The sequence below is a fragment of the Pygocentrus nattereri genome, chromosome 3 (genome assembly GCF_015220715.1).
Source record: "Pygocentrus nattereri isolate fPygNat1 chromosome 3, fPygNat1.pri, whole genome shotgun sequence".
Lineage (NCBI taxonomy): Eukaryota > Metazoa > Chordata > Actinopteri > Characiformes > Serrasalmidae > Pygocentrus > Pygocentrus nattereri.
In genome coordinates, this window is record NC_051213.1 from 41,282,956 (window position 1) to 41,301,737 (window position 18,782).

The 18,782-nt window shown below is 41.0% G+C and overlaps 1 protein-coding gene across 1 annotated transcript; it reads right to left on the reverse strand.

Annotated features, from left to right (window-relative positions):
* Window positions 1-7,256: 7,256 nt before the first annotated feature.
* ca2 (carbonic anhydrase II) lies at window positions 7,257-17,467 on the reverse strand. The gene is made up of 8 exons (XM_017715999.2): window positions 17,225-17,467; window positions 16,841-17,038; window positions 13,775-13,893; window positions 12,194-12,286; window positions 12,017-12,079; window positions 11,774-11,929; window positions 9,424-9,539; window positions 7,257-7,942 (listed from the first exon to the last, which is right to left on the reverse strand). The coding sequence occupies exons 1-8, from the start codon at window positions 17,256-17,258 to the stop codon at window positions 7,927-7,929; spliced, it is 795 nt and encodes a 264-aa protein (XP_017571488.1). The 5' UTR covers window positions 17,259-17,467; the 3' UTR covers window positions 7,257-7,926.
* Between the last annotated feature and the right edge of the window lie 1,315 nt (window positions 17,468-18,782).

Here is an 18,782-nt window from a genome sequence, read left to right on the forward strand (position 1 = left end):
CCAATAGAATAGTAAGATTCATCGCTCCACAGAGTTTTCCACTCATTCAGAGCCAAGTTGTGGCATGCCTAACACCACTTCATCTGACACTGGCATTGAGCTTGGGGATGTAAGGCTTGCATGCTGCTGCTCAGCCAGAGAAACCCATGCCATGAAGCTCTGGGTAGAAATTTCGCAAACTTGCTTGTTGCAATGGTGGCATCCTATTACAACACCACATTTGTATTTGGTGAGCTCTTTAAAATGACCAATTCTTTTGCAAAAGTTTGTACAGACAGACTGCATAGGTTCTTGATTTTATACACAATTTTATATGCAATAAGACTAAACGAAACACCTGAATTCACTGATTAAGAGACATGTCCCAGTACTTTTGTCCATATAGTGTGCATATATTAAAACATAGGCATTGTCTGGCCCACAGGTTTGTTGAGATCAGTTGAGTTTGATGACACCCCTGGTCTAGATATACAGTTAGGTGGATCTCAAACTAGCACTGACAATGAACTACAATCAGTAAGCCTATGTACCTAACAAACTACCAACTGAATCTATTTATAGAGCCATCCAGTAGAATCAAGTAAATCCTCACATAGTGTAGCCTATATTTGTATTTTAGTGTGTATGACATGCTCAAGGACGCTAATAGCTGCTGGTAGATACCAGCATTAGCACTCTCCCTGAGGCATATACAGTAGTAAATCCTGGTGCCTGCATTCTCACTGCACTATAGCTGTCACTGCAACCTTCAAACTGACCTCTACCAAGCCTAGTGACTCATAATATGCACTGCGAATTCCCAAAGATACATGCTAGGTTTATCTGGCAATGTGCGGCAGCACAAGCTGTCTAGTCACACAGTTCAGAGCTTGTTTGTTCTGTGAAAAACAAAGAGACAGTGACATGCAGGCCTATGAAACATGTCAATTTGGATATGCTACAACATTTCAAGCACTGAAACTGAACGGCGGCTACAGACACAGCAGTGACGGCACAGCGGCCTGTGGACATGTCAGTATCTGTCCTTGAGTGTTTTATTAACCCCTGGTTAATAATGAAAAAAAGCTTGGCTTTGTTTATTGACCTCTCTGCAGCAGATCTATATTAATTAGTCATGCCAGACTGAATGTGTGTGTCTTTAGAGAGGGAAAGAGAAGAGAGAGACATGGCCGCCCCAGAAGTATTTGAGCACTTTAACCATTTAACCACTGGTAAATGTTAATGAAGTTTTTTAGGTTATTTCGGAAAACATTGTACAAAATGTACTTGTTTCAGAGAGAAACACTTTCAGCACAACATCAAACTGATGGTAGAGCCTTTGAGTAGAGAAAGCCTGGAGAACAGATCCAACCAGACTGCAGTAAAGGTACTGTGAAGCACAGAGGTGTAAACAACAAAGTATGGGGCAGTTTTTCTGATAGTGGTATAGTTCAGCTTGTGTTCATTGATGGGATCATGTGCTCAGAAGTGTACAAAGGTATTGTAGATGCAAACCTGCAGAAGCCTGCAAAGAAACTGCTCTGCTAAAAAGAAAATTACAGTCTAGGAAATAACATTTGATTTGACATTTTCTTTCCTAACACAATGAACTGGCATTATGCAGGTAAATATTATGCAGTATGGTATACAGGTCCAAATGCTCTTTGTATCTATTTTATTTATGTATGCTGTCTTATACTGTTCACTCTTAATTTTCATTAATTGATATATATTGTTTATACTATTTATAAATATATTATTTTTTCTTATTATTAATATTAGGCAGTATGGCACACATGTCCAGATGTTTTTTTATTTTTGGACATTTTCATTACAGAATTGCCCAGAATATCTGGAAAATAACAGACAAACTTAGGCAAACTGGCAAACTTTGCATTAAGGATCTACAAAATTTGATTTAGGGTAATCGCTTTTTTACTGCCCTGTTGTGGCTCCACAGAAGAATTTGATTGTTAGGTAAAAATGAAATAATCCTGCTTTGCAATAAAATAAAGCACTGCTCATTGGTCTAACACAGTACATGCAATAAACTGGCTTAAACGGCAGAGATGTGCAATGGTCTAACTGTAATTCACCCTTTAACCTTGAAGGTTGGTGTGCAGACTGCTGGGCACAAAGTAACAGTCTCAACAAAGTAACAAAGTCAACAATCTCGCATACCTAGAAGCTAAGGCGAACATCGATAATTTGGAGACGAATGGAGTTATTTGCATTCATAAGCTCTCCAGCTATTAACACTAAAAAGTCACGGAGCTGAAGTCCTCATTAGCTTCTTGTTCGAATCTTCCCGTTCCACCTTAAATGGTGCAGCAGTTACAATATGGCTGGCAAATGAGAAGCTGACTTTGAGTGACATTTTACAAGAAACTGTTCTACTATTGAGAAAGGTTTCCTGCCAGAGATGAGAGAAAAGTGGCTATAGCTGAGCTTTAAGCTCACAGCAAAGTAAGTCTGTGGTTTCATTTAGATTATTTTTTAGCCTATGCTAGCTCATTAGCACATATTTACATATTAACATAAATACAAATTGACATAAAATGTTGAGGATCCAAAGATGGTTTGGTTTTATTGAAAAGACAAAATGGCTCTTCTTAACATTTGGTTTGCAACCCCTGGTTTTTGGTTACGCTTAAAAATAACATGTTGCCAGTATCATTTCAACATGAGTAAAATACAGTACTGTGCGAAAGTACAGTCGAAAAGGCCTTTGAGAAAATGCAACCGAATTGTAAGACTGAACATTGGAGGTGTGGAAAATAATTATGTTATTTTGTTAAGTAATGAAATAAATAAAGGGTGAGTCTTAGGGAGACTGGCACAGTACTGTTTGTTACATCAACACAGTTCTGGTCATAATTGAGTGAACAGAAAGATACATGGGTGGTAACAGAAGATTTGTCCATATTGAAACGATACACACATCTAGCACATTTACGGAATCACTCTTCTGTGGCCTGACACTGCGTGTACATGAAACACCACACATTATCCTTATGCAACCTTCTGCAGCATGATGGTGTGGGAACCCGCTCCCTCCTCCCCAACCCCTCAGGCACTATGTGTCAGACGGATGTCATTAATCAGCTCCATCAGCTTTTCTGTGCATTTTGCTCTGGCTGACCTCTGAGGTCGGTTTGTAATTTCAGCTGGACTGCGCCTGGGCAGTATCCCCAAGCTCGCAGCACATGGGGCTGTTTGTGTTTGTAACGGTTCAGTTATATCGTTAGAGGTTGTGTCACACTAGTGCGAGTGACCTGGACATTGTGGCGTGTGAAGTAAGAGACATTCGCTAGGAACTCTGTTTGAAGCTGTCTTGGGTCGTGAACAGCTGTTGTAACACAGAGTGACCCCAGATGTTCTTATTCTGCACTGGCTTCTGGATTCAATGTGCTTTTGCTATGGAAGTGGGTGTATGCCACATATGTGGGAGATGGCAGTTTAATGCAGCTATTTGATTGTCTTGGATATATTGGAATGTCTTATAGTCAAATGGCTTCAGGGATTCACTGCTGCCTTTTGCCCCACTAACATAATCACCTAGAAATCAAGGCTAGCAAGAAAATGATGCCATTGAACATGCATAAATCCTTGAGCATGAAGTTTAAAGTACTAAAGTACTATTTGGATAGGATTAGTATTACATAGGGAGGTGAATAATGCAATATAATGTAGTTTTAACTGCTGTTTCTCTGATGTTAGTGCTGTCTGAATGTGCTACGTAAGTCATTTTTTTATGGACTGCATGCTTCTACGTCAGGAAAGATCCCAGCGCCTTTTACCCTCTATAAAATCAACTGCAGAAAAAACCCAAGTTTATATTCATACTCATAATCTTATGCTGTGCACTGTTCATTTTTGCCAGGCTTTCACAATGTTCAACACAATTTTTTCATAGTACAAAACTACATTCATCATTTTATTGTCAAATCATTTTATCCTAAGATATTTTCTGTAATAACACAACAAATTGCTGTGAGGTTGAAATGAACTGTGCTGCACAGCATTATAGAACATCACAGCAACTGAGAGCAAAAAAGCATAAATTCTTTAATAAATGCATCATAAGTGCTTTTATTCTGAAGAGTGGTGTTTGTAAGACTTTTATGCTGGATATTTAAAGGTTAATTGCTTGTTTTTGATTGTTTATTGATATTGCTAAATCTGTTTTTTCACGTTTGTGCTTATAAGCAACGTTACAGTGTCTATTAAATTTGTATTTGTACACACACTGAAAAGATGATATCGACACAAGTGAAATTGTTTGAAATGTTTTATTGTAATGTTTTTTTTTAAATATAATATACACTCACCGGCCACTTTGTTAGGTTCAATTGCTTGTTAACACAAATAGCTAATCAGCCAATCACGTGGCTGCAAATTAATGCATTTAGGCATGTATAGGTGGTCAAGACAACTTGTTCAAGTGCAGACCGAGCATCAGAATGGGGAAGAAAGGGGATTTACGTGACTCTGAATGTGACATGGTTGCTGGTGCCAGATGGGCTGGTCTGAGTATTTCAGAAACTGCTGATCTACTGGGATTTTCACGCACAACCATCTCTAAGGTTTACAGAGAACGGTCTGAAAAAGAGAAAATATGCAGTCAGTGGCAGTTGTGTGGACGAAAATGCCTTGTTGATGTGAGAGGTCAGAGGAGAATGGACAGACTGGTTCGAGATGATAGAAAGGCAACAGTAACAATAACCAAACAAAATCTCTGAGGAACGTTTCCAACACCTTGTTGAAAGTATGACACGAAGAATTAAGGCAGTTCCTAAGGCAAAAAGGGGTCCAACTAGCAAGGTGGACCCCCATTTACTAGCTAAGATGTACCTAATAAAGTGGCTGGTGAGTGTATCTGTATCTTTGTAATACCTCTCATATTGAGATTGTTGTAAGCTTCTTATGAGATTATTTCACTTATTTATGTTATGTTGCACATGTTAACTTATTTTAAGCCATTTTTATCGAATACAATAATCTCAAATGAACAGCTAATCAGTAGAATAAGATCATTTTACTTGATAAAATGATTTAAATCAAGTTCAAATGTCCTTAGGTAATCTACAACAATCTGAACACAAGACATATTAGATATACTGACAAGATTTAAGATAATTTAACTTGCCAAGAAACCATCAAGATACTTATCTTTCACTTTATTTCAATTTTTAAAGCATTTTCCTATATGTTACACTGTATTACTGGCTTCTGGTTTCCTTTATTTTGACATTTTACAGATATGTGAAAAAATAGGACTTGTTTTTAAGTATGTAGACACTCATAAAGCACAAAATCAAAGCTAACATGTGCTGTCTTACCTCAAGCATGTGACACTGAACTTTAAAACATTTCAAATGATAAAAATATGTTTGATCTTATGCAGTGATGTTAAACACTGGATGTAAAATATCTAAATGCTAATTCATGAAAGACAGCAAAGCAGATCGTTTGGGGAAACGCAATAACAATTAAAAGTAGCCATTAGCAATGCCCATCTCTGCAACTTAATTTAGTAGCACTATCGCCTCACAGCAAGAAGGACCTGGGTTCAGTTCCCCGGCCGGGCGACCAGGGTCATTTCTGTGTTGAGTTGCCATGTTTTCCCGCTGTCTGCACAGGTTTACTCCCACAGTCCGAAGACATGCAGTCAGGCCAATTGGACATGCTAAATTGCCCCTAGATGTGAGAGTCCACGTCTTATCCACTTTAGGCCTAAAGTCTTTGCGAGTCATGGGGCTCAAGTCCAAGTCATTGGTGTTCAAGTCAAAGTCGAGCCACAAGTCTTGTCGATTTGAGTCTCTAGTCATAAATTTGTGATGAAGTCATATGACTCGAGTCCACACCTCTGTCAAATGAGAATCAGCCATGAACATTACCAACGTTCTGTGGTAAAACAGTATTAAGTACCCAGCTCCCCATGGAAAACTAATCTTGTCCGAATGGTAGTTTAGAATTAATGTGTTAGAAACAAAGACTTAATGCAGTTTCTGGAGAAATTCCACATTAAGCTGTTTAGTCAGTTGCAGGTCCAGCGGGGTGAACCCTAGTCAGTCCCATGTCACTCGGAAATTGTATGATAAAGCAGAGGTGGATTTCTTTGTTAACCTGATCACTTAGGCCAAAAAATAAGCCTGTCCAGTAGGAGAAGATTAGATTTGACCCCTTAGATCAGTGATTTTCTTGCACTAACACATCTAGTAGACCTGATGATTAACTCAGGAGTTGTGTTTCAGCACAAAAATGTTTATCACTTGAGGACTAGAGTTGCTTAGAGGTGTTCTTCCTGTCTGTCTGCCTGTGTGGTGTATGCTGGGCAGGGTCGTGTCCCAATAGACAAGCAAAGGTTCCATCTTAGTTCTATTTGGGCAAAGAAGAAAGACATTCCTGGCATCTTCTATAGTCTCATACTAAGGTGAGAACAGCCTGAGGCTGATATACTTGGTACTGCCTTTCTCACTGAAGAGGAGCAGTCAATGCCTGCATCAGCATGGTCTTCCTGCTGTGGTTGCAGGAATGTAGAGTGACTGCTCAGTTTGTTTTGTGATTATCTGTGGTATAAACCGCATTGGGGAGGTGTGGGCTGGAGATTATACCTAATCATCATGTGGCTAAGTACATTAATAAGGACTAATTGCTATCCGATGCCAAGTATGAGCTAAGAGCACTCCCTGCTACGTCAGAGCAAGCATGGCAATACCACAAACGCAGCAATGTTAATATGAGGTGGACAGGGCTAGCTCCCCAAACTTCAGCAATACATGTCTAGTGACAACAACCACTAGCTCATAAAATTAGCAGGTTCAGCTATTTTAAGGCAGCTTCAACTTTGACATCAAGAAACCAATGACAACACAACTAATGCTACTGTGGCTAGCCTTTTGGCAAAATTTGGTTAGTTTCTTGACAAAATGTATCAGCTGTGTGAGCTAAGTAAAAGTAGTCATCAGAAATAAGTCTGTTTGTTAGTTAGCCTTATAACTTGCTAGGTATATAGTAGCAGCATCTGCATTGCTATGAAAATTGATGTTATGTTTCCTGATGGCATTGGCTAGTTACATCGACAAAGAGTGGAAAAAACAAAGGCCCTAAAATTGAACCCTGCCCGACTCCACAAGATTTAAACCATTCTATAACAATGCCAGAGAAGCCTACCCAGTTACCTTTATGGGCCATTTTTGCATTGGTATGTATGATTTAAATTACATTGAGTTCATAGTGTTTATTATTGAGAACACAAAAATGACACTAAAATGTAATAGTCATATAACATCTTTAATTAAAATATATTCTTCCAAAATAGCAGATTGCACAATGTCATCCTAAACAGTATTCATAATCTAACACAATCAACACATCTGACACTTACAGTTTCATCTGAAATGACTAATTTTCACAAAAGCATATAAGACAATTTTCTAGTCCCATGATTTTACATGACAAGCTTGGGGGTTGGGGGGAACACATTCAGGTGTTGTTGTTAGCTGGTTGGTTTCTACCGACACCTGCGTGCTCTACAGCTAAAATAGTATGCATGATTTTTGCAAGACTAACTCCTTTTGTCAAAAAAGATTAAGGACAACACAGCAATGTCCATTGGTTCATAAACGATTTTCTGGGAATCATTACAAAAAAGAACATAAGACTGCCTGAGCCTCCACAGAAAGACTGCAATTCATTTACGTCACTGTGGATGAGACCAAAACGCAAACCTAAAACAATTATTTCAAGGGTTGGAGGCACAAGCGATAAAATTGGGACTACTGCAAATCTCCTTTGACAGAATCCGTTGTGCGTATAGCGAATGTGTGCATGTGCTTCTCAGTAAGCCCGAACGTACTGTGCCATGTGGGCATGTGTGTGTATGTGTGCCAGAGGGGATTTTTGGGTTCACTCTGCTGGAAAGGCAGCACGCACTGGGCTTCATTAAGCTGCAGTGATCCTGAAGCAGGCAGAGAGAGAGAGAGAGAGAGAGAGAGAGAGAGAGAGATTACGGCCTAGCTGGATCGACAGTACCCATCACAGATGGCCAGACGTTTAGCTCGTGCCAGCATCACTGGTGCATGTAGGCAGGGCTACCTGTCTATTCCCCAATGCACTGAAGACATTTCCTATAAACACATCCCAGCATTTTTCTCTTTGCTCATGTGTTTGGTTGTTTGTTTTTGTGTACAACCTATGGGAATTAGCATCAGGGTGGTTCGGGCAACATTGGCACCATATGCAAAATCACAGTATCTGTGCCTTTATAAGGCTGCCCTGCGTGGACTACATACACTGTATGTCCAAAAGCATCCAAACAGCCCTTCAAGTTAGCGGATTCAGCTAGTTTAAGGCGCCTTCAACCTCGACATTAAGAATCCAACAACAACATAACATGCTAACAAAAGGTGGCTGGCCTTTTGGCACACTGTGGCTGTACACATCAGCTGTGTGAACTAAACAACTTATTATGCAATAAGAAATGAGTTAACAGTTAGCTAGCTAGTTAGCTGACTAGTTAGCCAGTTAGCTCCATTGCTTTGCTAGTTTAGCTTTGATTAGGTAGCATTCATTTACCATTTGTCATTGTTTAGCTTAGATAAGCATGTGAATATCTACCAGGCTTTTGTGAAGAACACAACTGTATGTTTGGGCACCCTGGTCAAATGTCATGTAGAGGACACATGAACATTTTTGCTAAATTGAACATATTGGGCAAAACATCCAACATAAATTGTAGCATGTATTATTTTTTTTTTTTTTAAATTATATGTTAAATTCAGCAAATAAACAGAAATTGCGCTGTAGAATTTGTAAAAAGTCATGGGTATTTATGCGTACTATACGTACTATAGTTAACGTTCACTTTAAAGAATCAATAAAGCATGTCATTTGACCAGACTGTAGGTGTTAAAATGCACACGTAACAGCTATAATTTCTTTAGAAAGGAATTACCAGTAGTACCCATGGCATATGCCTAGGGGAGTGTAAAGCTGCCCAACAACGGATTTGGAAGTCATGGAAATCATGTTCTATTCAGTGAGGAAGCACTATCAAATGCACAGACTAGGGCCAACATTTGTTAACCAGACCAGCCAACGTCAGGACCTGACCTTAAATCTTAGCAGTAACATTAGGTGGAAAGCCTGCCCAGAAGAATAAAGGATTATAATGACTATAAATACCATTGATTTTGTAAGAAATGTTGGATAAGCATGTGTCTGGATACTATTGGACATACAGTGGACGAATAAAGGATCAGGCATGTCGCTATAAGAAGCAAGGACATCTCAGCACCCACATGGGCTCCTGCTGGGCAGGTGGCCACGAAGATGGGGTTTGACATGGTGCTATAAAATGGACAGGTGTGGAGGCACACCTCCCGGTTCACTATGATGGGGTGAAGGGGCAGGGTCAGGGTGAAGAAATCCAGCGCTCACTTGAAAGAGGCGCGGACCTTGCGGTCCTTCAGAGGCTGAGGGGGGCGGTAGTTATCCATCATACAGCATTCTGGTTCCCCCTCAGCAGAGAAGAGCAAGCTACGGAATTTCTCCATCTGTTCCAAAAGACAGAGAGAGAGAGAGAGAGAGAGAGAGAGAGAGAGAGCGAGACACTTCAGCACTTTGCCACTTAAGCGTCTAAGATTGCAGTCTCCACAGGGTGCTTATGGCTTAGCTTAAATTTGGATTACACTCTCTAAACTTTTAATAAGATTGATATTGAACAGCACTTCCATTCACTTCTCTGCACTGAATGGTAACATTCACAAGACGCTGCAGTTCATAACTGTCACTGTACTTCACTGTGTAGTTCCAGGGGTCAGCAATGCATGCAGCTCTTTTACTGCCCTATTGCGGCTCCACAGCAGAATTAGATATAGGTAAAAATGAAATAATCAATTTTTGCAGTAAAATAAAGCTCTGCTGATTTTGTGGTCACATAAAACAGACAAGTCTCGCTTAGCTAGTAGCTAACAAAACGGCAAAGAGAAAGATTTAAGATCGGTAATTTGGATGCAAACAGACTTTTTTGCATTTAGAAGCACTTCAGCTGGTTTCCTAATATGTTTAATCTGCAACAAGAAACTGTCAAACACTAAAAAGTCACAAGGCTGAATTCAGCTTCTCGTTCACCCACACGACTTTTCCTGATCCACCTTAAATGGTGAAGCAGTTATATTCTGGCATCACAGGCACCATTTAAGGTGGAAAAATAAAATTCAAATAGGAAGCTGATAAATGAGAAGCTGACTTCAGCCTCATAAAAAGTCAAAAGTTGAGAGACATATTACAACTATTCTATTTTAAACTATTCTACTTTTGCGGAAAAGATTCCTGCCGGAGATGTGAGAAAAGCGGCCATAGATGAGCTAAAGCTGAAAGCAGCACAAAGTAAATTTGTGTTAAGACTGTGTTATTACATTTTTTCTGAGGACGTATCTTGAAGGTTCCATAGGCATTCTACAGTTGATCTGTGTTTTGGATGAAGAAAAAACCTACTTTGCTCAACAGTTACGGTAAGAGTTACACTAATGCTGGCTTGTATTTATTCACTTATAGATCAGTGGCTAGGCTAGCAGTCAGTATTGGTTGACAGCACAGGGATTCTCATTGGATGAATGATGTATTTGTGCAATGCATGCTGGGTAGTGTAGTGAAAATACACTGATGAATGAAAGCACAAAGTTTAAGGCCAGAATGTGTGTTTTATCTTTTAAGCCCTAAGGCCCTGTCCTCTAGTCTGGTGTTCCACTGCCTACCCTACTACATATCTTGCATTATAATTTCAAGAGATATGAAAATTGGATTAGCTTTACGGAAATATGTTACATTTCTTTCTATAAGGCTGCAAATGCAATAAAATGAATGAAATGAAAATATCTAGACACACTGCTCAGTCAAAGTACAATAAACAGGTCATCAAAAATTGGTATGTAATGTAAGATTTAATGCCTTAAAATTAATTCATGAATAAAAAGCTTAGAGTTTGACCCCATCAATAGTAAAGGCCCAATGTTTTATTACACACTTCTATAAACCTAAGAATAGCTCAGCCAGTTTGCATTGAAGCACCTGCAGTTACTGAATATTAAGCCTTAATATGCAATAAGCCTCAGAGTTTAAGTGGTTGAACGATCGCATTTCAGAATTCCATTAAACAGCAACTCTAAGTGAAGTGAGCCTTAGACGCCAGAATTGATGTAGTGGTCACAGTAAACAGCTGAGAAGGTCAGTCTACGTCATCGTAACATTTCTCTGGTTACTGTTAATTTTCACTTGTGTGTGAGATGGACGCTAGGCCTGGAGGACTAGCAGATGATAAGAAAATGTGTGCACGTTTTGTAAGTAGGCACCTACACCTCTAACTGTTCTACTAACCAGTTATTTTCTGGGAACTCACTGAAGCTGCAAACTAAAAATTTAGCCAGCAAACAGGCTCAAATGTTGGATGAGAACCCACTGAGCATAATTATATGACGCACAATCTCTCCAGTGACTAAACTTATCCTGGCTATATTTACCTAACCACATTTTCTCCGACTGTTTCAGAACATGGAAAGGTTCTGAAACTGAAATACTATTCTAGCACTGTAATAATAGCTCTGACTCTTTCAGAGCATTTCTTCCTGCCTTGATGTCTTTAACATAAATACTGTGTGAGCATATTCATGTACTGTGACCTTCGTCAGCACTATTCCATGCATGTGTCATGAGGTTAGTGCTATGCAGGCAATATGCTAATGAAATGGTTAAATAGCTATTAGAAATATATTAATAAAATGGACAGGACCTGGGCAGAGCTGACGCTAATGGACTGCTTGCACACGATCCATGTGACACTCTCCAGAAGCGGGGGTGTGGTCAAGGAGCCATCATATGTCCAGTAGTCCAGAGAGCTGGGCAGCAGCGTGGTGGGGTCAAAGTCCGCAAATGAGGTCTGTGTGCTCTGTGGAAGTGGCCAATAATGGGCAATTAGCAAATGAATCTCCACCCTGACAAAATAAAAGACTCTACGATGTTCAAAAGAACTTGCCTTAGTCTTAATGCCTTCCAGTGCATCAAGAACCTTCTGGAGATCAGCATTTTCATCACCAATCTGATGAATATAAAACAGATGGTATGTTTTTATAGATATGCACAAGGTAGTATGGTCAATCTATCACAGCTGAAAGAAAAGTTTAATTTGGAGAGTTAATTAGGACACACTGACCTCCAGAAAGACTCCAATGACAGCAAGACCATCAGACTTGTCGACAGCTTCTCCAAAGCTGGGATATGCAGTATTCCAGTGTACCAGATGGAGCTGGAAGGAGGAAGAGGTTTAAATCCTTTTTGTGCACCAAAAACTCTTAAAGTCCGTTTTACCACAGTACTGATCTCTCCATTTAGCTTAATACATGAGACACACAGTGTAGGAAAGGCATGTGAAACTGGTGACCTTCTAGGCCAAAGTGCTGCATAGATTAGCATTTACATTCATCTAATGCTCTGAATTCAGTCCTGGCAGGCCTTGCTATTTAGCTGATGAGCTGCATCCGGTGTAATGAGGTAGTGTGCTAAAGTCTGCAGTGTTTTGGCCCACGAGGACTGGAGCCTGACACATGTGTAGGGTCAGTCAGTAACTATGATAAGCAAAAACTGTATGTACATTATCTAAAAAATCACGACGGGTCTTCAGACAAAGAGATACAGCAACTGAATTGGTTACATCTATGATGTGTAAGATGAAACCCAGAGCACTTAAAACATACTATTCTAGCTAGACAGCTAATACGTCTCAGCAGACCAAATGTTACTATTTCGTATTGGCTTATTGAGATGCTATGTTAGCAATATGCCAGCTGAGTAAGTGCATACAACAGACTAACTAACTTAGCTATTGATAGTTGTATTTTTCAGCTGAATGAGCTGGTCATTTGTCAAATGTATGCTTCTAAAGCTGCTAATTACCTTCCTCTCACCCTGTACTAAGTGAATAGCTTCTCATGCTAGCTGGCTGGTTGGGAGCATTTAGCTAAAATGCTAGCAGGTTTAGCTGTCCTGAGTAAAGGTGCTTGCATTGTAGGCTAGTTTTACACTCTGATTAAATTATTGTACATTATGTTGTTTTTAGGGACTTACATTTTCAACCAACATCTTTTGAATGTTCATACTCATTGAATAGTTTCATTTGTCAGCTAATTGCAATTACTTACTTTCTCCACTTGAAGAAAAATTTCAACAATCTAGAAGGCAACAAGCGAAAAGGGATTCTCTTTGCATTAACTTCCGAAGTTCTCAGCATTGTTAACTTGTTTTGCCTGCTTCCTTCTGACAATTAGGCCCAGTGCCAAAACTAAATCATCAGTGGCTACATCTGAAAACTTCGCCCACACAGCAGGGAAAAAAAAAAAAACAGGAAAATACGGAGTGAGAAATCTACAGTAGATAAATCTGAAGGAACCACAGAATATCTGGCAATTTATTGCCCCACAATGTACAGCACATGCCTAAAATTCAGCCAGCGTAAAGTAAGTGTAAAGTTAACCTTCCTTAATCAATGTAGCCTTTTAGTTGCACAAAGTTTTGTTTCACCTTGATTTTTTTGCCAGAGGCATGCAGAAAATAGTGGGTTTAGAGGGGTATGCTGATTGCTTGGTGGGGTTTTGCCCCACTAAGTCACTTACTGATGCTGGGCCTACACACAATCCTCAATGGGAACAACTAGAAGCAAAAATCAATAGAAGGCAAAACAAAACATGCTTTACTTGACTGTAAAGCAATTGCAGAGTAAGACACTGAGAATCCACACCTCAGCAGGGTACGTTTTTCCATCAACGGTGTGCTCCGATCCTTTGTCATCACTGGATCCCCAGTGGAAATGGAACTGCTTCAGCCTGTAGGTGCCAGAAATGGGGCCTCCTGTCAGGCCTGATAATGGGAAATGGGAACACCAGAAAAAATGATTAGCTATGTCTAAGAGAAATGTCTCTAAACCACACAGTTTTGGCATCTGAACTGAGGTGGTCAAGGATTCCAAGGAATTTGAGGTTTTAACCAATGCTGTACCTGGCAATGTGACAAACAGTTACAATTAAAGACCACCTCAGCTTCCAGAGAATGGAGAAATCTTGAAGCCACAACCAGTAACCCTGAATCCAACACTCACATGCAAACAGTGCAGGCAGACAATAGACTGCCCAATCCTGTTACCAGTGCAGTGCTAACAATTCTTACTAAACATTACATAAGAGCTTTAATTAGGAACTTGGAGACTAATCCTTCATTATGCTATTCCCATTGCCACTTGATTAAAATTAGGTTTGTGACAAAACAGGTCAACTCAGCCACTGAGTAGATTAGATCAGTCTGTGCAGAATGTGGGGGTGGGGGGGGGGTATTTGCACTCATATTGCAAGCATATGACGGTGCATTAGAGTGCAAAAAAAGTGTTGTTTTACTTCACACCCTGATGTGTGTGTGTGAATCCTCAGACTGCTTGGGTTTAGAAAGTTATTTCCACTGCAGTATTTGGAGATTAGCACATTCACGTGCATTGCAGAGTTTAATGTTTAACCAAGATACGAGTCAAAAGTACACTGCAAGGGATCTTTTAATGCTGCTCTATTGGTCAGTGTGGGAAAAGGTGACTGAAGCCAGTGGATAGGTATCCAGGCAGAGTTGCTCATTCCTGCACTGTCCTGTTTGTTTCCAGGCCTTTTGCCATAGGGTATAGCAGGACATGTCATATGGGTCAGTACTGTTTTCCAGTCTCGGTTAATACTGACTATCCTGTTCTGCCTAACTTAAAAATGACTGTAAAGGAAGTATTGCAGAGGCTTGTTGAAGTGTGAATTTCAACACAGTTTATGCACATTTAAGTCATTAAGATGCAAAGTTTTACATTGGTTTGATGTGAAATGCTATAGAAAATTCTAGAGAAACTTTCCAAACAAGAATGGTGGTGATAGGAACCAGAGGTATGGGCACTGGGCATTTTAAGCCAAAAGAAATCAGATTTGCCACTATGGGATTATTATCAAAATCACATATGAAAATATGTGAAAATATGTGTTCTCTCCATTTTCACGAACAAATAAATAAATAAACCGTCTACAAATTTGTCTTTAGACATCACAACCCCTGGTTCCACTAGCATTGCACAGAACTCTGAGTCATTAAGTCTCTACACAACGAACCATTTCACATCAGACCACTCTGACTGCCTTTGTTCACATTTCAATGAATAAAGGATGTAAAAATGCCGAAAAACCGGTGGAATTCTCTTCTAAAACTGAAAACAGCAAACGAAACACAGGCCCTCTGACAAATGACCGCATAAATGTACCGGCACATGTTACCTGGTGTTCCACAACACCTGAACTGTGCACATACATTCGTCATGCATGCATATTCTGGGGCATTAATAAAACACCAACACAGCCACATAACAGCAAAAGCAAAAGCACGAATCTAAGCCATTGCTTGCATCTCCTGCATCACTGTACCCATCTTTGGGTAAAATTCTCAGCATTGAATCAGTGTGGAATGAACAAATATCATGTTTAACAAATACCTACAACAACAAATCAATACCTATAGCACTGACTCAGCAGCTAAAGTGGTGAGAGAACATTTACAGGTGCGACAGCTTATAAAGGTATGAACGCAAACTGATTTGAATAAAGCACCAACAGTGTTGAACTAACCCCTACATCATGACAACCTCTCTAGAGTGAGATTTTACAGGTTAAAGATGAGCAAAACTTCTTTTCGGTGGTGTAACGTGAAGGTGGGATGAAATGACTGCTATTGGTAGATTTGTGTCAGCAGGCTGGCTGGCTACTGCAGAAAGAAGCCAGATAGCTAATTCGCAAGAGAGTAAAATGGACAAGCTTGTGCAGATGGGTCAATGTTTTGGTCCTCAGAACCACTCAATGTTAACAGTGCTATAACAGTATTATAATAAATGTTTTAATATTATGAAGTCATATTAGGAAGCCCAGGTGATACCAGATGGTAATTATATTACCATCAGGGAAAACATAACAGGGTAACAATCGTCTTATCGCTTGATCACCGACTGCACAGGGTTGAATGAACATCTGCAGTATTGAATAAACACTTACAGTATGAAAACCTACAGTGATGACAGAACACCTACCTAATGATCACACCAGACGTTAGTCGTAAGACTAACAGTAAACCCAAAAAAGACTGTCAGCCTTTTAGGTGGTTTAAAGGGGAATTCCAGCCATTTTTTTCTCAAATTGTCTCCGTAATTAAATGGTTAGGATAGAAACAATGTGATTCAGACTGGGTTGATGTGGAATGCTCTGTTAAAGAGAAACTCAGCTAGTCAGAATGGTTCACAGTGGTGGTGATAGGAACCAGACATCCAAAGCTTATAATACCTCTAAAAGGACCTCAAGTTTTTATGCAGTTTAGGATAGTTTTGGGATGTATATACATTCATAGGCGTAGAGATACAGGGCGTTATAAGGCAAAATAGTCCCTAAAGAAACATTGTTTTATCACATATATACGTATATGTGTGTGGGGGTGTGTGTGTGTGTGTGTGTGTGTGTGTGTGTGTGTGTGTGTGCATACGTGTAGGCTCACTGGCAGTTTTGTCCAGTAAATAAAATGGTCAGCATGACCCCTGGTTCCCATCACCACCACTGTAAAGAAATCTGTGTCATCAAATCATCCAAATCAAACAGCACATTAATCCGAATGACTGTTTACGTCAGACACTGTGAAAATCCCCTTTAATACCGAAGGTGGTCGTGCAGCAGTGCGAGTTACATCAACCCTGCAGATGTTCATTTAGCACTGGTGCCCGAGCACCGGCAGCACGCGCACAGCGCGCACTCACTCGAGCTGTCCGTGTCGTCGGCGAAGGTCACTTGCACGGAGTGGCCGTTGTTGAGGATGTCCAGCGAGGTGGAGGGGTCGTAGCGGGGCGCGAGGGGCGCCAGCGCGGGGTCATGCTCCGCCTTCCCGGACACGATGTCTATGGGGGACTGTCGGGGTCCATCGGCCACCGGGAAGCTCTCGACCCATTTGTCAGGTCCTGCAAAGAGAAGACAAAGGGGTTCCGCGGTGAGAGAACGTGGAACACGCGAGCCCTGTCAGGGCGCAAAGCGCGCGCGCCTGCGAGCGCGAGGACGTTGTGAAGCCCGGCGGGGTTCCAGTCATTCATTCAAGCCAAGATATTCGAGCGAGTGCTGAGTGGAGCGGATCGCTAGACCGGGCTCACCGTTGTCCGCTGCGTATCCCCATCCGCCTGACATCGTAACAGTGTGGCTGCAGCTGCAGTGCGCTGGAAAGAAGCGTGCGCGCGTGTGTGTGTGTGTGCGCGCGTGTGTGTGTGTGTGTGTGTGTGAGAAGCAGCCCGGCACCACGCACAGGGTTTATATAGGAACGCTGTAGGGTTTGGCCATATGATCACACACACACACACACAGGAGAGCGAGCAAGCGCAATCGATCCTCTCTCTCTCTCTCTCTCTCTCTCTCTCTCTCTCTCTCTCTCTCACACACACACACACACACACACTCGCTCTGGATGGATGTCAGTGCTGCACGCACACTTCATAAGGCTCTCCTATTGGCCTAACAACGAGTTCCTTGCTGCACGGATGCGGAGTGAAGTTGTAAATCACGACGTAACGGTTTTGTGACGAGTAAAGCGAGTGGAGAGCACAAAGTCAGTATGAGGAGAAAGCGCAGCGCTCTGCTGCCACCTCGTGGTGGGAACTCATAATTAGTTTTTCGTGTCAATTGGGGCCATTGACTGGGCAGGTGAGGATCTGGTGCTCAGGAAAGGTTTGGGGTATCCTTATGTGTGTGTATATATATACAGATCAGTTCCTCTGACTATATAGGTGCACGTTGTAGTTCTACAGTTACAGACTGTTTCTCTGATACTTTATTAGCCTCCTGTTCTTCAGTGGTCATGACCCCCATGGACCCTCACAGAGCAGGTACTGTTTGAGTGGTGGATCATTCCCAGCACTGCGGTAACACTGACATTGCGGTGGTGTGTATGTGGTACGAGTGGATCAGACACAGCAGTGCTGCTGGAGGTTTTAAACACTGTGTCCACTCACTGTGCACTCTATTAGACACTCCTATGTCAGTCCACCTTGGAGATTGCTGCTGCCCAGTTTGTGTGGGTCATCCTCTAGTCCTTCATCAGTGGTCACAGGACGCTGCCCACAGGACACTGTCGGCTGGATATTTTGGTTGGTGGACTATTCTCAGCAGCTCCAGCAGCACTGCTGTGTCTGATCCTCTCGTACCAGAGCAACACACACTAACACGCCACCAGCATGTCAGTGTTACTGCAGTGCAAGCCTGCTCAACAAAACAGCCTGTAAAAGGGTTTCACATCTCTATAACCTAGTAGATGCAGATCTCCCTGATCTCTTAATAAAACCACAAATTAGGACTGGAATGCTTGTAGATTGAGGCAGCCCAACTACCCAGCTTGAGTACCCATTCACACCCAGCCAGACTAAGCCTCACTTAGCATCTGAGGCCTAGCAAGACTGAGGCTACTTGGAGCTCTTTGGTCACTGGCAAAAGCTGGCCGACAAAACAGTCTTTAAAGTGTTCCACCACTCACTTTCTCTCTCTCTCTCTCTCTCTCTCTCTCTCTCTCTCTCTCTCTCTATATATATATATATATATATATATATATATATATATATATATATATATATATATATATATAGACCTCCACTCACCTAAAAGTACAAAAGTATTTGCCTTCAAAAGTACTGAAAGATTAATTATGGCTCTAATGTTCTGTTA